General features: G+C 42.0%; 1 protein-coding gene across 2 annotated transcripts in view; it reads left to right on the top strand.

The window, feature by feature from the left end:
* The window catches only part of CABLES1 (Cdk5 and Abl enzyme substrate 1), a 70,302-nt gene that overhangs the window by 20,093 nt on the left and 25,582 nt on the right, over positions 1–24,627 (top strand). For both annotated transcript variants that reach the window (XM_048938812.1, XM_048938811.1), the window contains exons 2-4: positions 11,788–11,859; positions 14,345–14,437; positions 21,446–21,523. In XM_048938812.1, the coding sequence (XP_048794769.1) occupies positions 14,409–14,437; positions 21,446–21,523 (107 nt within the window). In that variant the 5' untranslated portion in view covers positions 11,788–11,859; positions 14,345–14,408. The remainder of the gene's footprint in view (positions 1–11,787; positions 11,860–14,344; positions 14,438–21,445; positions 21,524–24,627) is intronic.

The following is a 24,627-nucleotide window of genomic DNA, read 5'->3' as shown; positions in this document are numbered from 1 at the left end:
TATAGTGTTGGGTGTACACCCCCAGTCGTCATACACCCATAGAATTGTTTGAGTTGGAAAGGACCCTTAAAGGTCGCCTACTCCAAATTCTCTGCAATGAACAGGGGCACCTGCAGCTAGATTAGGATGCTTATAGCCTTATCCTGACCTTGAGTGTCTCCAGGGACAGGGCATCTGCCATCTCTCTGGGCAAACTCTTCCAGCACCTCACCACCTTTATTGTAAAAAACAAACAAACAAACAAAAAGCCCTACCTTTTTCTTTATATCCAGACTAAATGTCCCCACTTCTGGTTGGAAACCATTTCCCCTTGTTCCATCACAACAAACCTTGCTGAAGAGTGTCTGTCTTTTTTTTTCTTTTTTCCTGTGGCCCCTCTTTAGAGATTGTGGTAAATCAGATGGTGATGTGCTCCTTCGTCACCATCTCTCTTTGCCTGCACATGAGTTTTCTGGGTCGGGGGGTGCAGTGGGGAGCAGAGTAATGGGGTCTGTGAAACTGGTTAGTGTAACAAGCATGCAGTGTGAAATACAGATCTGAGGCTAACTCAAGTCAGGAGCCTGTTCAGAAAATCACTGTGGACTTGACTAGAAAGCAACAGCAATGCCCCTTGCAGGAGCACAGTTCTGGCTGGCTGGGGCAGATGCGATCGCAAGTCTGTTTATCAGTGTGCTCAAGCTGAAAGGCTGATACAAAGTGCTTCCTGTTCAGCATGATAAATAGAATTTTGCATGATAATTATGTTTACAGCAGGACAGATGTACTAATAACATGTCCCCTAAAGACTTCAAATGAGCTATAAAAGAACTAAATCTCAGCTGAAAATGCTGGCAGCAGTAGTATTAATTGTGTAAGTTACATCTGATAATTGTCTTGTTTCATTTGAATGAGGCAGTCAGCTATTAATGGCTTGTGCTCTGTAGTACCAAAACAGCCAAGTGTGCAGAATTTGTCAGTCTGGTAATGTAGTTATATATTAGCAATGCATTCTAATGGACATACTCCAGTGCATAGGAAAGGGGAGAAGTGTTGCAGTTAATTTCTAATGCTATTTCATGTTCTGTATCAAAATACTTATGTGCCTTCAGGAAGAGAACTTCTTTTTATGTATCAATTGTTTGAAGTAAGACAATGCCTACAGGAAAAAAAAAAAAAAGACTTCTGTGGTTATTGAGGATTGAAATGAAGAATGACTAATTAGCTGTCTTGTTCCACTTATCTCTTCCACACTGTGATATGAATGAAATTCTTACCCGTTTTCACATATTAAAGATCCTCCTGTTCAGTGAATCTGTTTACAGACCAAGTGCACACACACATAGAGATAGATAGATACAGATATACATACATATATATATAATATAGATGTGATCTAAGAAACTTGGTATAAGCTATCACTACTCTAAAAATTAGGTTTAATAAGATGTAGTCAAATGAGTGTCAATACTAGATGTTGTGCTAAGATTATAGTTAAATAAAGATATTGCTGGTAACTAACCAAATGTAAATCCCCACTGGTCCAGATTGAATTACTTTTTGTGACATCCTAATTCATTTGCATTCCCAAAGCATGTTTCTTTCATCTGTGGTAAGCTGAGCTACAGATAGCATCCCAAAGGAGCACCCTGCTCACAGGCCTAACCCACATCCTCTCTCTGGCTGATTAATCTGCAAATCCTTCAAATTTCTTAGCTATGCTCTTACATCAGAGTATCCCTCAGTAAAAGATGTGAGCAGAATCCTGAAATGGGCTGCCTTAGCATAAGAGGGGCTCTTCGTACTTTCATTAGGAGATATATATATATATATATATATAATTTTTTTAACAGGGAAACAGGTGGTTGACTTTCTGAAGTACAAGTTGTGTTCATTGGGTAGCAGAGAGCTGATGGCCTGGAAAAGAAACTGCCAGGAGATGCTCAGTAAAACTTGTCCTTGGTTCCATGTAACCTTTCATCAATTTAATTCATTGCTAACGAGCTGCGAATTTGTTGCAATTCATTGCAGAGCTTAAAAATTACCACCGAGTCAGATGACAGAGCGCCTTGTTTTATGTTATCAAGAAACATCCTCCAAATGATTGAGGATTAGGCAGTAGCACAGCCTCTGGAAAGAGTGTTGGCCCCCATGTTGCTGAGGGGTGTTGATGAAAGCATGAAGAGTACCAGAGGAGAAAGGAAGGAGGAGATTAACAAACAGTGAATCTTTGTCAGCTTACATCCGTGTGTGCTTTATCCTTACTCCTGCTAATGCTGAGGAAATGGCTATGTGATTTATTTGTTTCAGGCAGATAGCAAAGCCTGAAGTATAAACTGCATCCATTTCTGCACTGCCTTGGCATTGTTTTCTTCCTACCACCATCTATAACGTGTGTGAATATAAACAAATGAAACAAACACCGAGGAAAAAATGTAATTGAAAATGTCTGTTAGTGAAAGAAAAGCTTGATAATTTTTTACTTCTATTTTCTCTATATTATATTTCTGTACCACATATATTATAAAACTTCTCCCCACAGCTTCTGTTCACAGGCAGCTGCTTAATTATGTTAGCGATTTGTTTGTGGTTTTAAGAGCCAGGTAACTCGGATCCTCCTTACCTTGCTGTAAGGTTTGGGTGTGAACCATTATCCATTAACCATCTCTGCCAGAAGATAGGTTGCAACTCTATTATTAATGATTGCTTTACATATTTATTTTCTTGTATGCACACTAGATTAGATCAGGTGAAGGAACACTTGAAGTGGGTCACCGTGGTGTTACCAACCTCTTACCTTCTTAATTGTGCAGTGTGAATGCAACATACCTTTTGGATGTGCTGAAGAAAGGTTGAATGTGTGAGGGATCACCCTTGGGGTAACCTGGTGCAGCAGTCAGTGTGCAATGCGGAGATGCCTGCCCTGCATCTGCAAGCTGTTGGTACCCAAGCTGCTGCTGTTTCTGCAATGCTGACCTTCTGAGAGAAGTGAGGGTTCCTCAGAGGTCGATCTCTTAAACTGAGTCATACCCCTTACTGTGGTTGGTAAGAAGGATGTTCAGAAAGATACGCGGTTGTCTTCAGTTCATAGCTGATCTTTCACAGTGCAGATTGCATGAAGTAAGAGTTCTAAAAGCATTTTAAATTTTAATAGAGGTGTGTGCCATGGGAGAGCAACCTCAGGCTGGGAATGTGCCAGTTACAGTACGCTGTTCTGAGCAGGAGACCGCAGCAGGGAGAGGAGAAAATGATCTAATCTTCTGCTTCCACCTATCAGTCCAGGCAAGTGCTGTGCCTAGTCACAGTAGTAGGGGTGGAGGAGAAGAGGAAGGAGCTTGCTCTTCCCAGGGCAGCCACGCTGCTTGGCTTCAGGCCTGTCTTGAGCAAGAAGACTGACCGGTAGGGAACAGAGCTATTTCTTGTGAGGCCCAGATTCAAGCTCACAGATGTGTCAAAGCAGTTATGCTTCCATTGCCTGCAGAACAGATCCTGTTTTGTCATTTTTGAAACAAGGCTCTGTTACATTTTAATGTAAGCATAAAATGCTATACTTAACTGTCTAAACATGGACTAACAAACAAGAGGGCATTAACCTTACTGGATGTGCTAGTATTTAAAACTGTGGCACTGAACTGCCTTGCAGTAACTCATGTATTCACAGATGCATGAAAGTATGCCCAGTGTTGGATACCTAAGATATCAGCGTTGGGCTTTCCTGAATGGTGTGAATTGGCTTGTGTTTTAGCAATGCATGGCCAAGGAGAGGGCGTGACCAGTGTTTGCTCCCAGATATGCAATAGGGTGGGGAGAAAAGCATCTGATCCCGAGGGAATTTGTGGCAAATGTGCCCAGAACTAAATCCAAAGTATGCATTGGTAAAAGCTATATTATCACCATCTGTGCCAGAGTTCATATCTCATGCATAAAGTACCTCATACTAGCTTTCACTTGCTCAGTTTGGTCATTGTTCTGCTTACATAAGAACTTATTTTCTCTGCCAGAAGAATATCATAGGGTAATTCATAATGTCTAAGATGCGTTTGTAAAGAAAAGGTGTATTAGTGCCTGTTTACATCTTTTCTAAATCTAACGTTAAGGTTTGGGCTTGCAGAATTCTCCTAGATTGCACATGCATCTGGAGGCAAGATTATGAGGTAGGGCCGTAGATTATCTAGGAACTACCATGAATAAAATAAAGGGAAACAAACAGGAAAAGGTAGCAGTCTTAATTGTATCATTGCATACACAGGACAGAGTGGAAGGTTTGTTTTTTTTTTTTTTCAGATGTCTTAGTGCATGTGTGTTTCCAGATGTTGTGGCATCACCTATACCCTAGGCTTCCAGGTGTGTAGTTAAGAACTTTGATTGCTCTAAAATGCAACATAATTGGATTTGATAATTTCAAAGCTGTTTTTGGAGTATGGCTTATTCAAATAGGGTCTTTGATTTTTAGGTTTGATTCTTTTTCTACTTTTAAAAGTCTGATCCTAAGGGTGTGTATTCCTAAGGTGCAGCATTGCTTGTGGACAGACAAATATTCATAATTTTACACTGTACCGAGTCTATCAGGCATAAACAACGTGTAGAATCTGATAGATTGATGTTGATCAAACAGGCTATTATGGTCTGTGTTTTATTTTAGAAAAAGGGTGTGCAATGAAGTATTCATGTTTTTTACAGTGCAATAGTATCTGCTCTGGCAAGCATCTTTGTTTTTGTAGGACAGACGATTAATGCCATTTGCTTCTTTGCTACTTCTGAGTACCATTTTTAATTGAGCTGGTGCCTGATGATGCCTTGTCATGATAATGTGTTAGGTTATGAGGTAATGGCTGTTAAAAAATACAGCCGTGGCAGTGTTCTGGCGCATTCAACATAAATCACAGCACACGAGCCTTCCGAAAGCTATCGCACTGCTGCAGAGTCAGGGAAGTGAAAACAGTAGGTCTGTAAATCACTGGTTACACATAATAGAGGATGTAGATTTTGGGAACATCGAGAGCTCTTTTGCCTTTAAATGAATCTTTCTGAATTGCTGCTGTAGCTCTCATTATGGCTTGGGCATAGCTAGCAGTGGGAGGAGAGGGTGTAGAGGCAGCTGCTACAGAGAGGAGACAGTAAGTTTCAAACAAGATCTGTCTTCAGTGAATCAGGAAATCAGCTGAAGAAGGTAAAATGAAAGGGGCCCCACATTCAACAACACTTGGTGATTGCTCTTCTATTGAAGATTCCAAGATTTAATCCTCTTCTTTTCCTTCATCAGAGATTTCATATCACTACCTAATTTTGAAAGCCTTCTTTCAAAATTAGAGTAAGAATTAATATATATCAAGTAGGATTGTGCAGGTTGCTTCAAACAACCCTATCTCCTGCTTTCCTACACACATGCATGTTCACACACCGTACTGTCTATGAATAGTTTTCATCTCAGCAATTCTTGTGCCAGTCCTCTGTCTCTTTAGAGATCTGTTGCTCCTGATTTTGCATTCAGAGAATTGCAAGGGCTGGAAGGGATTTCTGGAGATTTCTGCTCCAACCCCTGCAGAACAGGTCCTCTACAGTACGTCACACAGGAAAGCATCCAGGTGGGTCTTGAATGTCCCCAGAGAAGGAGACTCCATTGTCCCTCTGGTCAGCCTGTTCCAGTGCTCTGTCATCTCACAGTAAAGAAGATAGATCCAGATGATGCTTCAGGGACACTGGGACAGAGTCATGCTAGAATGTTGTGGTCCATTTGAAGGAATATGGAAGTAAACCTACATTATAATTTTTGAACAAGGTCTTATTCTGGGTTGCCACACTGTAAGAAATCAGTAGGATATAATTTAGTATTGTCATATTGATTTCCTTCTTTCTTACTTATTTCTTTTTTGTGCTGTGTATTTGATGCTGGTATAAATTGCATGCAAATAAGTAATAGTCTTGCCTTCAAGACAGCAAGATCAATATTTTTTGTTTAGAATTTGTATGCAGACAGTTCAGCAAGCAGCTGTTTGAGTGCAGAATTTCAAAGCCTCTACTGTACATGTTGTGAGGCCTGCAGAGGGATTTCGATGGCAGTAAAGGTAGGATGCCATCTACTCTGTGAGGAAACAAGCATGTTCATGCCATAACTTTCCACTCATCCCCTTGCTTTCTGCCCAATGGTTTGATGGAAACCAAGGAAGCATTTTGGCAGGATGTTGTTCTAGTTATGTCTGGCTTAAGGTCTGAAGGCCTCTCTCCTTGCAATGTGTACCCTGATAGGAACAGGTTGCTGGGGCCACGTTAGCCCAAGATTTCTGTGTCAGAGACACCTTGCAGAAAGCTGTGGTCTTAAAGCAGATTTTCATCCTGCCTGGGTGTAAGTGACAGCTAAACAGCGTTCTGTTGGTATATATCCTGTGCATATGTTTGAATGGACTGCTGACTTAACGTAATACTCCATTTATGGTGTATGCCAGATGTCTTAACTCTTGATGTGGATAGTCTTGCCAATACACTGGGCAATTCTAAAGTCCTGAATTGAGTTCCATGTTTTTGCAGAGAAAGGCTCTGCTTTGTCATTATGATAACGCATAATTAAGTACTGCCTTATATTGGTTTGGGTAGATGCATGAAACTTTGTAACTCAGAAAGAAAGTTTTCTTTCTTTGTAACTCTTAGTAATTTTTAATTGAGTCGGGGTTGTTTTTTCTGTTTGTTTTCCTGCGCAACGCTAGTAGAAGATAAGAAAATAAGCTGATACATAGGAAACCCAAAAAGAACTGAAGTAGGCAGAGGGCAAGAGGTGACTCATTAGCAGGCCCTCATCTGGGTTAGTTGTGGGTCCAGCAGTTAGGGGTCATGAGGGAGCAGTGATTCACACACGGCTGATGCCTCTGATATTTCAGAGGGATGTATTAATTGACTTGCACAATATTTCAGAGGGATGTGTTACTTGACAGCAGCTTGGTCTGGGGGTGTGGGTATGTTGCTTAGCTGGCAGGTTGATGGGGTTGGAGAGAAGTGGCTGCTTGCTGTGGTGACTGAAGGCTGGGAGGTCTGGTTAGGCTGATCCACTGGAGCTGGGGTGCAGATAACACTGACCACTGAGTGAGCTATGTGTTTGAACATAGCTAGGTGACTCCCCAGGCAGTGCTGCTTGGCTCCTTCAGGAACTTTGCAGCACTGTTTCTGGGTGGATTGAAATGGGGATGACTTGAGGCCCACTTTCTTGGTGAAACTGTAAGAATCTGGTGAAAATTCATCTGTCTTGGATAAATTGGGGACTCCCTGATAGATGCTGCAGTTCTGTGTACTGACCTTACCTGCTCACCTGCTTACTTACACCCCTGGAGGTTTGTAATCTCAATGGAAGCAGAGGGACCTGTGTCTACAACTTCCACAGAAGTTAAGCACATTTAAAATGCAGCTCTTTTTTCCTAGTTTCCTAGCTGTGCTAGAAGGTCATTATGCATGGATTTATTTTCTCTTATCTCTTGGATTATCATCTGCTTCCTTCCTGGGTGAATTTATCCAGTGTTCTGATTGCAGTTTCGTTTTTTATCACCTCCTGTCTTAAGGGGCTTACAGTTGTGTAGGTTTAACATTATTGAGCTGAGGATTTTGCAGCAATTGACAATGAAGATAACTTTCTATAGATGAATGGGTTGTTACAACAAATCTTTTTGCAGAGTACTTTATTTGACTGTTTGCAGTTTTGATTACAGAATTGCATTGTTTCATTTTCCTTTTTTTTTCTTCTTTTTTTTAATTGAACTACAAATTAATCTGACTTTGTAAAGGAGAAACAGAGATAACGTTTTAAGTCTTAAGAAACTTCTACAGGGATTCAAACAGCTGGTCAGAGATAATTCTGGCATGCAAACAGGGTCATGAATATCTTAGAAAATGACCATTTAAAATACCAATGCATCAAGTATCTTTTTAGTGTCTTTGGCTTTGGTTCGAAATTTGATGTTAGGCTATCAGTAGTTTCTGTGCTCGTGTAATAGTTGCACAGGAAACAGGGAGGAAATGAGAGCAGAAAATATTTTAGATTGAGGTTTAAGGGAAAGTGATATTACACATTCTTTGAAGATTGGAAAAAAAAAAACATAACTCAGCATTATCTGCATGAGACTGCAGGCAACCAAGTCCTATGGGGCTGACCCCAACAACTGGGAGTTATCATCTTCCGGAGCTAACACTGCTTGCTTCTGTGTGCATTGGGATGAAGGGAGAGGGACTGGGGATACCTATAGGAGTAGTAGTTAAACTGGGGGTATGTTTTTGAGACTTTGCTTGAAATGGGAGAACTGCTCATTTCTCCTGAAGCATCTTTCATTTTATGAATAAGAATAGTTGCATTTTAGTGTTTATTAGCTGGCTAACATTCACTCCCTGTAAATTTTAAAGCGCTCTTGCATTCAAATACGTCTGTAGGAAGAGTTATCCAAAAATTGTATGAGTTGCACAGGGCTACTCTGTTTTGATCTCTTACTTAACAGTAGGATTGTCCCCTCGCTATTATTGTAAAACGTCATTTTGAGTGCAAAATAGGTATCAACACAGCTTAGCATCAAAGTGTTGGTGATTTGTGGTGTAAACCCGTTCAGGTTATTTATTTCACTGCTAGTCTCTATATAGGGCAGCTGCTATAGCACGTTAATCAATTTTTTGGAAAATAAACCATTTAGAAGTTGTATAGACAGGCCCTGACCACTTGCCTGCTGAAAGAAATAAGATGGATCAATTTAAATATTAAATGCAAGTCGAGGTGATTAATTTTTAATGAAGATGGTGAAAAACTGGTTTGGCTTGTATTCCCTGGAACCCCCCCCTTTCAAAAGCTTTGCTTTTCCAAAACTGTTTTCTTCATATGCGCGTGGCACAGGATGTGAGTTAGTTCACAGCAGGTAAGTTCATTAGTTGGCATCTGGTGTAATATCCAGCTGTGGAAGGCTTATAAATATTGGTATTTAGGTCATCTTAATTAGGCGTCAAAGTAAAGATTTAACAGCAGAATAATTGTGCATACTTCATTGCTGCTGAGCTTCTTCAGTGAAAAGAGGGTGGGGTTCCCAGGTGGTATGAAATGATTTAAGCAGAGCTGCTGTAGATCTTCAGTGCTTCTGTGTGTGTGCCAGGAGCTGAACTGATTAAAAGGAACAGACTGGGGAGAGGTGAAAGATGTGGCAGTTCACAGATGGGTAAGATGCTCTGCTGGATATCCTTGCTGGCTGCCAGCACAGGGGATAGATAGCACGGGCAGCCCCAGAGTATGTCTGTGTCAGCTTCTGTGTGACCTATGCTTCTTTTCTGATGGTCTGTGTGCTCCTTTCTTCCTGGATGAACGTATCCAGGGTTTTGCTTACATTCATACTAGCTGGGAGGGAGCTCAGCTAGCTATTCATGATCCCCTTCCAGACCCGGATAAGCACAGAGCTTCCCCGCTTTCTTCAGCAGCCATGCAGACTTAACTTGCCACATTTAGGTCCCTAAAGCACTGCAAAATCACTGCTGTTCAAGCTCAGAGTGAGCTCTGTTGTGCTGAGAGGTGCAGAGATTCCCAGCCAGCTTGTGTGGCTTTCAGGGTTAGCAAGCAGAAGCCAGGAGGCAGAATCCCAGTGCTGTGTGTAACAAGTTGAGACCAACAAGGGATGCAAGAGGAACTGAAACAGCGAGCAGACAACTGCGTGACCAGTCTTCTAAGCCGTCCCAGAAGTGATGTTCCCTCAGTAGGAGTGATGTTCCCTCAGTAGGTTTACAGATGGCACCAAGTTGGGAGGTAGTGTTGATCTGCCTGAGGGTAGGGAGGCCCTTCAGAGGGATCTAGATAAGCTGGATCGCTGGGCTGAGGTGAATGGGGTGAGGTTCAACAAGGCCAAGTGTCGGGTCCTGCACTTTGGCTGAAATAACCCCATGCAGCACTACAGGCTTGGGGATGAGGGCAGGATGACTGTGAAGAGGAAAGGGACTTGAGGGTGTTGGTTGATTCTTGACTGAATATGAGCCCACAGTGTGCCCAGGTGACCAAGAGGGCCAACGGCATCCTGGCCTGCATTAGAAAGTGTGGCCAGCAGGAACATGGAGGTAGTCATCCCCCTGTACTCAGCATTGATGAGGCCGCACCTTGAGTACTGTAATCAGTTTTGGACCCCTCACTGCAAGAAAGACATTGAGGCCCTGGAGCGTGTCCAGAGAAGGGCAGCGAAACTGGTGAGGGGTCTGGAGCACAAATCCTATGAGGAGCGGCTGAGGGAGCTGGGATTGTTCAGTCTGGAGAAGAGGAGGCTCAGGGGAGACCTCCTGAAAGAAGGTTGTGATGAGGAGGGGTTTGGCCTCTTCTCCCAGGCAACAAACAGGACCTGAGGAAATGGCTGCAAGCTGTACCAAAGGAGGTTTAAGTTAGACAATAAGGAAAAACTTTTTCTCTCAGAGAGTGTTCAGGCACTGTAATGGCTGCCCAAGGAGGTGATGGAGTCCCTGGCAGTATTCAAGAGGTGTCTGGATGAGGAGCTACAAGATATGGTTTAGAAGCTTGTGGTAGTGGTAGAGCTTGTGGCTTGTGGTAATGGGATGATGGTTGGACTAGATGATCTTGCATGTCATCTCCAACCTTGTGATACTGTGATTCTATTCTGTGATGCCTGTGTTATTAACCTAATAACATATATAGCAATAATAAAAAGCAATAGTTATCATTTGCTACACTAGCAATACTGTTGGCTGAAACCTCCAATTTCTCCATCTCATAGAATCATTCAGGTTGGAAAAGAATTCTAAGATCATCTAGTACAGTCATCAACTCATCCCCATCGTGCTCACTAACCATGACCAGCCTGAACATCCCTGGTACAGTTCGAGGGTATTCCCTCTAGTCCTGTTACTGTTACCTGGGAAAAGAGGCTGACTGTGATTTGGCAGCAAGGAGCATGATTTTCCATGTTATGCTTTGGGTGGGCTGTGTCATACCTGTTTTTTGTAGTTTATGATGGTTTTGTAAGCCTGGGTGCAGCTCCCAGTTCTGTGATGCTGTTGGGATGCTTGGATGTGGTGCAGCATCTGCTTCAATGTGGCTGTGCTGAAAGTTCCCTCTGTGCCCACCAGGATCGGGATAACCAGCAAAGTGGAAACAGTGAGATTTCCTTCACAACTTAATTTTGCAGAGGTTGACAGTGGATCAGACTCAGCTGTAAAAATCTGGTCTAAAGTACAAACTGCTTGGTGCTGCTTGGAGAAATGAGCAGAGCTCATTTTCAGATGGCAGTTATGTACTCTACGCTGCCAGCTCAGTCAGCATTTTTTTCTGTTTAGTCACTCCTAGCAAGTGATGAGATAGTCAGAGATGAACATGGCTGAGAAAAAAAATAAAAGGGGGAGGGTGGGAGCAAAGGGCAAGGAGGAATAAAGAAAATAAGAAGTGTTCCCTGTAACAGTGTGGATGACAGTTGGTCCCTGCAGAGCTACATTGGCATTATTTTGTCAAAGACCCCCCCGTTTTGGCATTGCAAGCTGCAGTACAGCAAGTGAAGGACTGTTGGTGGGTGGGTGTTAAACCCTTACAGAAAGGAAAACTTGCAAGCCTAAACTAAGGAGGAGTTGTTGGGAATGTGAAGTTTCGCTTGCTGTTTTGATACAGAAGCATTTGTGAAATAAATTTGTTTTTTTTTCTTCTGGTTGGAATCAAATAGATTTAATAAGGTAAGAAGAATATAAATAAAACTTGATTATTACTCAAATGCGAGGCTTGGATAATTAACTCTTTGTGAGCTTTACTCAATAGCACTCAGAGTACGTTGTGATACACACTAATCGGTGGTGATGTTCTGTGTTTCTTTTCCATAGACGTCGGCTGATCTCCCAGCGATCTTCTCTGGAGACTTTGGAGGACATAGAAGAAAATGCCCCACTACGCAGGTGATTCTATTTACTCTCTGTCCAGTTATTGGTCTGTGAGGAAGTAGCTGAATGTGCACATTAAGATGTTCTTCATATGGATAACAGTATTGAAACCTCACACACCCTGTAAGGTGGTAGGCAGTGGGAATTACATGTTTCCTAGTTCTAGGTTGTTAAATGGGAAGCCACTATTTAAATTTGATAAATGGAGAAGTTGAGCTACCACTGATAAAAATGGGTAGTTCCTAAACTTCCTACTTTGAAATCATAGATACAGCTGCTTTAATAAAATAAGCTTTTTAAGGTTATTATTTTTCAGTACTGTTTGTTATGGATTTTTAAGGTATTTGTTTCTCCCAGCACACACAATCTTATTTCAGTAACCAGCATTACTGTCTTTGTGAGCTGATTTGTGACTACTTCTTCATTCCTCCCATCCCCGTTACATCATCAGCTTCGTTGCGGTTTGGTTTCTGCATCCAAGAGGCTGCAGCTTCTCTGGGGACTGCAGTAATTAGTCACTAGGCAATCCTCTGGAGTGATGGAAAATAGAGCAACTGTTTAGCAGTTCAGAAATGGGCTGATCAGTAATCTGACCAGTGTGTGGTATGCTTCCAGGTCAGCTGTTCAGCTGGGCAGCAGCTTAATGTTGAATGTCTCTTTATCCTGGGACCTGTAATTCAGCTGATTTATGTTGGTGTTTAGCCTATAGCCTTGTTTATCCACATGCAGATTGGCTGTCTCTGCCTACTTCAAAGCAAAGACTTAATAGCAGAGGCTGTACCAACTGGCCTGTTACAAAGACTTGATTATTTTAGCAAAGCTTACTGTTGAATGCTTACCAGCGTGTTATGAAGCATTCTCATAAATGATTCAAACAAATATAATTGGCAAAAGATATAAACAAAGCACGGCTCACACAGCGTATTTCTATTCGCTAATTTGCAGAATAGTTGGTAAAACTGCTCTCTTGGTGCTGTCTTCCTGTGAAGAACCTAATTGCAACCACAGAGAGAGAGGGTATTGTAAAGGTTTTACTAATGGGAGGAGGCAGAAATAGCACAGTGATGGGGATCTGGCCATGGGGGCGTAGCGATGGCATCTATGGGGACTGGCATACCCTGGTGGCTTGAGACCAGTAGGCTGCAGTTTCAGTCATAGAATCATAGAATGGCCTGGGTTGAAAAGGACCACAATGATCATCCAGTTTCAACCCCCTGCTATGTGCAGGGTTGCCAACCAGCAGACCAGGCTGCCCAGAGCCACATCCAGCCTGGCCTTGAATGCCTCCAGGGATGGGGCATCCACAACCTCCTTGGGCAACCTGTTCCAGTACATGACCAGCCTCTGTGTGAAAAACTTCCTCCTAACATCTAACCTAAACCTCCCCTGTCTCAGTTTAAAATCATTCCCTCTTGTCCTATCGCTATCCACCCTCGTAAACAGACATACCTCCTCCTGTTTATACACTCCCTTCAAGTATTATAAGGCCACAATGAGATCTCCCCGGCGCCTTCTCTTCTCCAAGTTAAACAAGCCCAGTTCCCTCACCCTTTCTTCAAAGGAAAGAGTCCAACAGAACGACCTCAGGAGGCCAGGAAGCAGCCAAGCTCTGCCTGTATGTAGGAGAGGATGGGAAAGTAAGCAATGGAGGCACAACACAGAGGGACTGTGCTGGTCCTCTGCATCGCTTCTGGGAGTTCTCTGGTGTGTGTGCTCTGTGACTTGGAACAAAGCAGCAGTAGGATGAAATGGAAAGAGTTTATACAGCATGCTGTGGTTTCTTGATTAAAAAGGCTGGAAGGAGGGAGAGATTGTTGTTTGTCTCATCTCTCTTACCTCTGCTAATTTCTTTCTCAATTTTAATAGGTGTGTTTAGATGTAAAATAAATTTAAGGATTAATATTTTGAGGAGAATTTTTTTTTCCTGAGTGATTTGTTTTTGTTTTCCATTGTTCTGTATACCATACTGAGCATGGGAAGTGGTAGAGTTAGAAGTAAGTATAAATTACTCTTGTAAGTGAAAGATTTTAAATCTTTCTAAAGTTAAAACAAGAAAACTTCTCCGTAGCTCCCTAGGATACAAAGGTGTGGGTGTTGATGTGAGGAGGGGAAAAAAATCTCAACAGGATCTCTACCACATTTTGTTTTGCGTTATTTTTTCCCTCCAAAAGCTCACGCTAAGCTGTCACAGCAGATTACAGGAAGTTTTATTTTGCTGAGGTTTTTTTTTTTGTGTGTTTTTCTGCATGAAGGGGAGGGGTGGTGGTGCCTTTTCTTATTATTATTTGAAATACTTTTTTTTTTATTTGAGCTGTCACATTTCCAGACTTATTGTCTTCATTGTTCTTGCTGATTCCTAAAACAGGGTGCCTCAGATCATTTGTCTAGTCTTTCCTTCCTGCCTTTGTGTAGGCTCCTTGTCTGTACAGCAGGGAACGGAATATATATTTATATATATATATGTATGTAATTTTTTCCTCCTGTCCAATTTATTTTTCAGATGTCGGACTCTCTCAGGATCACCCAGACCAAAGAACTTTAAGAAGGTTCATTTTATCAAGAACATGCGGCAGCATGACACCAGAAATGGCAGGTACTGTGCATGCAAAGGCAACTGATGGGGCATGGGGGCAAGCAAGGCTCAGTATCCCTATGAAGCAGAGCAGTGTGCACTTTGTGTTACCAAATGAGTAGTTGATACAGAACATTAAAGTAGCTGATGAAAGTGCAAGCTCCTTATTTGATTGGATACCAGTCAGTGACAGTGCTAATCCATAGATTTGTAAGGCTTGTGTGTATTAAGGAGTGCAGGGCTAAGTGTAGAGTTAGCTGAATTGTCAGGGCTACCTATTGAAGAAGGCTTACCTGACTCAAGAAGGCAGCTGAGCGAAGGGTATTAAGATTATCCTGTGTCTTACAAGATGAATTATGAACATGACAGATTCTGGTTTCATCATTGTGCCCTGCCACATGCGAGGTGCTCACTGGTAAGCATGTAGATCAGGATGGTTGGGACAAAGTGACAAATGAGATCCTGATCTTCTGGGCAGACATAGGCAGTGGTAGTACTCAGAGACACTAGGAGATGTATGACAAGGTACAGCTGCAACCTTGTGTGCACCCTGAGTAAGGCTGTGTACTACCCATCTCACAGCCATAGGCAGCAGTGGAGTTGTGCAGCAGCACGCTCTCCCTTACTGCAGTGGCATGGTGTCTGTCTTGTTCCCATCAACCAGATAGGTTCTTTATTCTGGTGTCATCCATCTCAGAAGTGAAGCAACCTTCTTCCTGCTTATAAAGACACCTCTTCTTTCTGTTCTATTTCCTAAGACAATTTCACCACGTGCTTTATGATCCTGTTCTTCTCTGCGCAAACCAAATAGGTTACCTGATCAGGTTTTATATAGATTAAACTGTCCTGCTGTGAGCTGACCCTTGCACTTATCTGTTTTCATAAAATTGCTGTGACCAAGAAGCATGTGTATGATCTGTAAAACAGTTTGTGTGCATAGCCTGTGATTTTTATCAAATGTAGAATCGAATCAATGGAAATTATCATCATAGAACCATCATAATGGAATAATTTAGTTGGAAGGGATCCTCGAAGGCCATCTAGTCCAGTTCCTCTGAAACAAACGGAGACACCTACTGCTACATCAGAGACTGGTCTGGTCTGACTTTGAGTGTCTCCAGAGATGGGGCATCCACCACATCTCTGAACAACCTCTTTCAGTGATTAACTACCCTAATTAAAAAACAAAAACCAAAAAACAACGAACAGCAACAACAAAAAAACCTTTTTCTTTATATCCAGTCTAAATCCTACCTCTTATTTTCAAAATTCTATTTAGTTTGAAATTCTTATGTAACATCAAGCCACAGCTTATATGATTCAAATTTCAGGAAGTTTATCTTGGCTGAAGCAAGAATTCCTTGTGTTTATTCTCACATATGCACTTGAATACAGTGAAAGGTATCAACATAATATCAACAGAAATATCACAGAATGTGGCTCTGGGAAGTGATAGATTTTTTTGAAACAGTTTTTGTTGCAGATGCATGCAGAACTATTGACTTAGCAGCTGACTATTGTCTAAACAACAAATACGTGTAGAATCCAACTCTAAAAAGCAGCTTCCAGTTTTACCCTGGTTTGTACATTAATATATGCATGCTCTGGGAATTTCTTACAGCAAAAAAAAAAAGCCCACTTATAAAGTGTTATGCAAATTCATCAGAGAAAGAGTAATTTGATATGCATATAAAATACATGCATAAACTTCATGGAAACATTACCTGTAAAAGAAAAAATAAATGGTTTGTAAACAATCTACAAAATCACTAATTTTTTCCATCTGTTGCAAAAATACATTTGCAGGATATGTGCAGCATTTTGGCTTAGCTTACAATATCAGTCATTGCATCTGATGATAAAACAGAATATTTTTCTTGCTAAGAAAACAGTGCGTAAGCTTTTGTTATTCAGCTGGCTTCTTATCTTTATCAACAGGCACAACTTTGCAGAATATTTCCATAATCATAATAAAGATCCCTTTATCTAGAACACAGATACAGTAAGAAAAGAGAGGCAGTTGAGAAATGCTTTTATCCTATGGACAAAGAGTCACAATGATATTAACTAAAAATAAAACATAAAGTCAACACTTTGTGTCCTTTAGGGCCAGCTATCTCTAGCGATAAGTAATCTGAGCACGTACCCTGCTTTTCCAAGGGGTCTGGATGCTGTTGCAGTCACTGGAGTTAAGTCATTCTGTATGAAAAGGGCCCCTGGTAAGTCAGGTGAATGTGCTTTATGTATTCGGCCTAGAATCAGAGGTTCTGAGTACCTTAGACCTCCATAGTTGCTTGTGACACAGGGGAGCACAGGTATTGCAGTGGATAGGAAATCGTTCTCCTTGCCTTGCCTGGGATCTCTTCCCAGGCAATTCATGTGTGTGTGCAGGAAGGCTCAGCCCGGCTGGAGTCAGACTTTTGGAGCTCTCCCCAAAACCCGTGACCCTTCTGTCACTGCACAATGCCCTTTTATGTGGCTTGACTTGAGGAACTCAGCTTTGAAAGCATCTACACTAATACTTTGATAGCTGAGCTTCAGAATAACTAGTGCTTTTAGTTATTCTTTCTCTGGTGTGTGACCGAGTTTCATAGCAAAGAAAAATGCAGTACGGTTGGTAGCTCAGGGCATATTTTCCTCCTTTGACTGCCCTTACTTGTGCCTCTCAGCCTGTGAGTTCCCTTGCCCTGGAGTGCTGAGACCTCTTCCCTCTTTGGGGATGGCACACACTGAGAAGCAGTGCTCTGGTGAAAGCCTCCAGCAGTCCTGCACAAAGGCAGGACTGGCCGTTGGTCTTACAGTGGTTCAGGTATTTCAGAACAGAGAAAAACCACCTACACAGGTCACAGCGTATCAGTGATTCTTTGTAAAGCTTCCTGTTGATAGCTTTTTGCTGTGGTTAAACCAGTTTCTTTAGACTTGTAGGATGTGGTTTACTGAAGGAACTAGAAGACTAGATTTCCTAAACAGTACTATCAAAGCAGTCTTGTAAAACAACACAAAGTAAATTTCCCATTAAAAGACAAAGGCAAGCCAACTAATCATATGGGTTAGGAAATGTAGCCACCAGCATGTGGTTTCACCCTATGAGACCTAGTGCCTTTACTCAGCAGGTTTATTGGTGGTCTCTTTCATAAACTGTGAAGCAGAAGATTTCCTATCTAGCAGAAACAGGCCACCAAAATAGCAACATGAGCCAGCTGAACAAACAATTCAGGGCAAGAATGTGACAAGAACATTTCTGGAGTCATCCTATATAGCAGTAAAACAATACTCCTCTCCCACTCCCATGCCACTGCTTTCTCAAATTTCTATTAGTGTATGTTTCTGTGTCAAAACCAAGGCTATGAAAGGTCTGTTTTGCTGCCCTTCTAATTCTGATGGTGCACACGTGCGTGCTAAGAGATTGACTGAGTGGCCTTATTACTGTTGATGGTTATTCTTTATGACTTTCACATAGGCCCAGCTTAAACTTGGGAGACTCCAAAATGATGTCTGGTACCACGATGGCATTTATGGCCTGTGTATTCACCTTCACCTACAGGGACAGAAAGTCTTGCTGCTCAAACATCATCAGTCACATATTCAGCGTATGTGTGGTACATATGATGAATATCGTGTTCACATTTGGAGTCTTTTGCTGCAACATGATTGAGCCTAGATAGAAGCTGAAGGAATCGCGTTATTCCCCAAATCAGGCAAGTTACTGATTCTGTGGATAGCCTTGTGCTCTGTATATTCTTGTAGTTTCATAGCATAGTCCTCATTAAAGAAATTGGAAGATTAGCTTTTAGGGCCTCAGACAGTTGGACGTTGTCAGAGCTCTCTTGCAACATAGTGGTTTCTTTGAACCATAGTAATTAGTACAACTTCTTGGTAAAATGTGGGAAATAAAAAGTGAACTTTTTTGCATGAAATAATTTTAAACATGTCTATGTGGCACAGTGGCAGTTAAGGCACATAAACCCACTCTGACTCCAAGTGCTTCTGATATCTGAGAGAGCTCATTTGGAGCTGTACACCATCATAGGCACAGCCGAAGAGCTGAGATCCAGAAAAATGGTCTTCTCTCATAAACAGTAATCTGATTTTCTTGAAGAGCAGCCAGCTTCCATCTCACCTTTTCCAAAGCATACTTTCTAAGAAGGTTCTGGACTTTGTGGTCCCACCCTCAGAACTTTTTTGTTTCTGCACATTATGAAGCCTCTAAATCAAATGATGTTTCATGCCTCTGTGATCAGCTTCTGTCTGCCGCCTCCCTGATTCTCTTCCAGGCCAACTCCTGAAGCTGATTGGCAGCAGCCTCCTCTGAGAGCGATGCAGGGGGAGGTCTGGTAATCTGGCTGTGGAGGAGAGGCCGTGCACTCTTCTCCCACTCTGCCTGGATGGTCTTTATATAGCAAGGGTCCCCTGTTTCATGGAATGTGTTTGGTTCCCAAGGGAAAGAAATCTGGAGGAAAAAAAAATACAGCCCAGGGGCTCTGCTGATGCTTTTTGTTTCCTTTCTGATCTGATTCTTTCCTGGTGCACGTCAAGCTCTCTCTGGGTAGATGTAGATGGGTAGATTCCCATTGTTGTCCACAGTGCCAACTGTGAAGGCATAAAAGGCACCCGTTTATTTTTCTTTAAGAGAGTTATGGGACATTAGTGGGAGTGCTGTGTTCCAGGAGCAGCCACAGGGAATGGGGGAAATATGCCTGCTGGGTACTGTGGTTTTCTGAATTCAAAGATGCTTTCTGATGTCAACCTCGAGATCTGTGCCAAGTTTCATACATCAGCAAACAAGGCTTTCAGTGAACAAGCAAGCTGTTGTGGGTAGCAGCCATTCAGCAATAAGCAGTGGCAAGCACAAAATTAATCATATGCCAGTTTGGGGGGCTTTTCTTGCTTGTGGCCTGTCTTTCTCAAATGCAAAAATGATTCCCTTCGCTTATAACTTACTGCAGCACCACAAGTCTGTCTTATTTGATATGAAATAGTTACCTTAAGTGAGGGCTATTATGGAATTCAGATCATACTGCATCTGCTGCAGGAGGGTTTCCTGATGCTGTTTGTATGTTCATTATTAGAGACCCTCTGTGTTAAAGGGTAAATACCACTTTGCTTTTAAATACACTTTTAAAGAAGAAAATAGAATTTGTGTAATAGAATGGACCAGGAGAGGGAAGATTGATCATTCTGCATTTTTCCAAAGAGCTGACACTTGCACACAGCATCTCTGAGGAGCCAGAGCCTTTTCCAAGAACTCTGACTAAAGTGATTCCTTAAGAAAACGGTACTTTAAAAACAGTGTAAGGGGTACAAGGCTTAGAGGTGTGTAAGGTGATTTTCATACAATAAAGAACAAAGTAGCTTGCTAGGGTTCGTCATCCAGCTTTGACCAGTATAGGACAAAGATGAAAAATTTGGATGAAATCCTTACCTCATACAGACCGACACACAAAGAAAATCAAAAGAAGGAAGTGAAACAGCCCTGACAACCAACCATCAATAAGTTGTAGCACTTTGAGCCGCAAGTGGAAACTTTCAGGAAGGCGAAAGGTAGGTAAATTGTAACACTAACAAGATTAAAAGTGTAGAAATTGCCATCGCTGTGTCTAGGAGGACTTTGAGAAGCGGTAGTGTGCTGGCTAGTTTTAGGGGGGAAAAGGGTCTTTTCAGCATATGTTGTGCAATTGTACAACAGTTGGTGTCCTGAAGCTAATGAGGAAAGATGGTATGTTTATAAATGTTTATTTATTTATATTGTATATCTTATATCTCAGTTGAATTTCTTTTGACTTCTCGCTCAGCTTCACCTCCTAAAACCTTAATTATTTAGCTTTTGGCAGTCAGTGTAGTTTTATGAAAATTGAGTCTTGACCTCAAGGTAATTCTGATGTTTCTTTGATGATACGTCAGAAGTTGATGGCTAAATAGTGTAGATGTAAAACAGGTAGGTTGCTGTAAGGTATTTGATTTAATGCCACATGGTGGCTTTGCAGATGTTGCAGAGACTTGGAAACTGGTTAAAAGCACAAAATAGTTGCTGTAAGAGTGCCCTGGATTCCAAGATAAGCTCTGTGCAGGCATATAAATTACACTTTCACATAGCTAAATGTTGAGCTACCTGCCTGTAGTGAATGAAGGCATGCCATGTTTACAGGAAGAGGATCCAGTCCTGACAGTGAGTTATTGAGATAGACGTGGTGCTGGAGCAGAAAGAGGCAAGGGGCGATGTGATCAGTCACACCCGAGTGTTAGTGCAGTGTCATAACCAAGAGGGCTGATGGGATTACTTTGTACAAGGCAGGTGAGTCTTGAGGGCTAGGCACTAATCTTAAAGGTAAGAGTGAAACTTAGATGACGCTTCGATGACACTGCTGTCTGTGCAGTCGCCAAATCCAGTCATAATGCCCAGAGGCCAAGAAGGATGATAGGGAAGGGCAAGAGAATACTCAGAGAGAAACAGTAGAAACCTTACCATAGCAGCAGAATTTGACTTCATCCATAAATTCTATTTCAAGAACAGAGAGCTGAAAATCTCAAGTTAAGCAGAGGAAGGGTGTGACTAGTAGTTGGATTTATTTTTTGTCCAATAAATGCTGAGCCCTAAGTCAGCCACTGAGTTGTGTGTATCCCAGGTGATTGCTGGTGCTGTTAGATTTGTTAGATTTGTTTCAGGTGAGTTGATGAATCATCAGAACAGCTCCTTGGCTCTTCTGGTGGACTCTCTATCACTAGGACTTTTAGAAAAGCATCTGTTCTGCATTCTGATTAAGATGTGTTCAATGTGTTGTTCTTAGAAAGCCTGCATTGGGGATGGGACTCCACTGCTTGTTTGCAGCATAAGGCACACACTTCAGCATTTCTGCAATGAGTCAGTTACACAATACCTTACCATGAGATAAAAAAGAGGAGGGAAAAATTGTTGGTGATGGAAGTTTTGTGATTATGAATTCCTCAACGATAACATCTGTTGCTTTGCTTATTGTGGTGGGATTTTTAAATTTTAGTCTTTGATTTCTTTTATTTTCTTTTATATTTTAGAATAGTCCTTATCAGCAGCAGAAGATCCTTCTGTAGCATATTTTCAGTGCTGCCATATCGAGACTGTACCCAAGTCGGGTATGTATATTTATATGTGTACTATGTAGTCTTTCTGGGCCTGCATGTAGAACTGAGTACAGATAACAGAATGTCAGAAGCTAATGCTTTTAAATATCTGCTCTGAGAAAAGATAAATGCATTTAAAAATGTTTGCACTGTGGGACATTACTAGGTTAAAATTGCAATTCTCACTTCCACTTGATTTATACTTGTTGTAGTATCTTTGTCTATTAAACTAGAGAAAACAACCCTGTCTCAATTTTATGTTCCTGAAATATCTGCAGCCTTTATTATTTCTTCTGACTTCACTCATCTTCGACCAAATAAGTACTGCAGACAGAACAACTTTGATTTTATAAGCAGTCCTAGCTTTCTAATTCTTCTCCATAATATGGTGCTACTCTATGTAGATTTCCAGTACTACTGGGAAATAACTGAGTCTGAACGTAATAGCTTTTAATTGCACTGTAGTAATTGGTCAGATTATTCAGCTAGTAAAAAGACAGTTGTAGCAATGCTGGCTTTGTTTTGGCAACAGTGCTACACAAGTCCTTAGGAGCTGCAAGCAACTTCCATGGAACTTCCTTACATCCCTGGAAGGGCTGAAACCTCTGATAGATAAGATTGTTTGGATTGAAGCTGTTCTCTAAAGCTTTTTTGTTCTTGCAATGAAACTGGAATCAAGGGGAAGTGTCATCTCAAAGGCTCTGGGGCACGACTGCAGAAGGGCAGCACAGGGCTGCAGCTCTGTGCCTCTGGGTCAGAGGGTTAAGGCCTGGCCACTCCCCAGAGAGCTGAGAGTTGTCAGCAGTTAGTGTTGGCTCAGTGCCTGCAGACCCCAGCAAGTCTGGGGGAAATATTTGGCTGATACGGTGAGGTGGGTTTGAAATACCCATAAATCACTTTGCATCAAGTTCATCCAGCTCATAGAAAATGAACTTGGCTCATATTTTTCAGTCACCTTTTAATTCTAGAGAGCTATTTGCAACATCTACTCATGCATCAGTAATTCAAAAGAAGGGGAGATTATTTCTAATGCAAAAAGGAACGGAAGTACCTTTGTAGGAAAGTTGACTTGCTTTCCTGTGTCTTACAGGAAAGTTTTTCCCTTAATTAAGCAGGGATGACACATAAGGGAAATTCTTGACAGATTGGCAGCTTTGTTCATTCTTCTTTGGTGCACTGTCATTCATTTATGGTCATTGCCCTCTAGAAATTGCCTCTTTATTGAAAAGTGAATATATTTTGAAATGATGAGTGGTTATATCTTCAAAATTACACTCATAATGGATCCAGCTGCAAGCCTAAATATTATTTCAACATGTAATGTCTTGTACCATGCTTGCACAACAAGAAGGGATTGGGATGAGAAGGTAAAAAGTGCCAGTACACAGCAATCCAGCCCCATACCCTTTGTTAAAAAGCCAAGTTGAAAAAAAAAAAAATGCTCTCTGACTTTCCTGACTTTCTTCCAGAGCATTAGAGGAAGAGAGAAACAATTAAGTGGCACCTCCTTCCAGGAACAGCTGGTGCTATGAACAGATGAGGCACTATGTCATAAACTGTAGCCACTCTGTTCAGGCTGCACAGTAGTTGCTTACTACTACACACATTTTGGATGTGTGGTAGGAGTGGGACACTGGTATCCTTTTGTAGTGACAGCATCCTTTAGCTTTGCTTTCTCTCTGGATTGCTGATGTATCTATCCTGACTGGCTTATTTTATGTGAACTTCCTTGACTAGCTGAGGAGAAGAAGCAAATAATTCCAGGGAATTTTGGACATCTCTGCTATTAAAACAGTGACCCTTGGAAGCAGGAGAGCAGGTTGGATGTTCATACAGGAGAGACTGCTCCATGTGGCAGGAGTATATGGCAGAGTGGCTGCTGCTTCTCCACCTCTGCTCCAACTTGTAGGCTCTGTGGCCTGCGAGGAGACCTCCTGGCACAGCTGTATTTGGGGAGACTGCCAGCCCCCACTACTTTGGTAGGCAGCACAGAAGAGATCCTCTGTATCAAGGCTGGCAGCTGAACTGCACTAACAGATCAATTTTAAAAGCTGCCTGGAAGGCAATTCTTGCCAACGTAGCTAAATTCTGTGCTCTTGGCCAGGATGGATAGGACTTTGTGACCCCTTAGCAGCCATCTGCAGGAAATGCTATAGACCTTATCCACCATATTCTACAATGGCAAGAGCTCTTCGCAAGCTTTGTTCTTAAATGGCTGTGAAAATACAAATGAGTGTTTGGGGAGAAACATGAGAGGACTAAATTTGAGTTGTTCCTTGGAATATCTCTCTCACATCCCCCTCCACTGCAGCCAGCCAGGCAGCAGCAGGTTCACTGGAGCGTGGCTTCCAGCAGGATTCTGGAAGGAAGTGCACTGTAGAGCATAGCAGGGGTTGCCAGTGATGGATGGCAGATTTTGCTACCTGCTGTTTCAGAAGGCATGTTGGGTTGCACATGCTGGGGCTGATAGGGAAGGACACCATTTGCCAGGGAAATTATTTGCTTTATTTTTCTCTTTTGTTGAAGAGAGGCAAGTGTAAACCAAAAAGTGGTACTTTGGAGAGAAAGAAGTCATGAACAGTAGCAGTCGCTAGAATTTTGTGCCCTCAGTTTTGTCTCTACTTTGGTGGAAAACTAATGCTCTAGCTTATAGTGGTTTTGTGCAAGAGGAAAGTGAGAATTAAAGATCCATCAAGGTTTTGAGATGCATTCTTGCTGCTGAAATCATTGAGAGATAAATACTTATGCAGATCTGTTCTATAATGTCTCCTCTTCGGGTCTGGTTACTGTAAGGTTGCCCACATCTTTGTGGGTGGTGTGATGGCAGGCACAGCTTCACCTGTCTGCATGATCAAGAGTCGAGTAATGAGCTTAACTCCCATTTAGCCTGCCAGAGTAGCTGCAAGAGCAGGCATAGCCACATTACAGAGCCTGTCAGCAACTGAAAGAAGCAGAAGTCTTGCCTGCTGCCCTCCCTTGCCCCCAAAGACCTACAGTGTTACAGCCCTAAGTTGGCAGACCCTGTGGACTGCTTAATGGTAGATAAGAGCCGTGATGGGAGAGCTGCCCCAGAATGACTGCACTGTTACAGCAGTATTGTCTTACTGAATTAGCAG

Source organism: Lagopus muta, chromosome 3 (assembly GCF_023343835.1).
Source record: "Lagopus muta isolate bLagMut1 chromosome 3, bLagMut1 primary, whole genome shotgun sequence".
NCBI classification, from domain to species: Eukaryota; Metazoa; Chordata; class Aves; order Galliformes; family Phasianidae; genus Lagopus; species Lagopus muta.
This window is presented reverse-complemented; position numbering and strand designations above follow the sequence as displayed.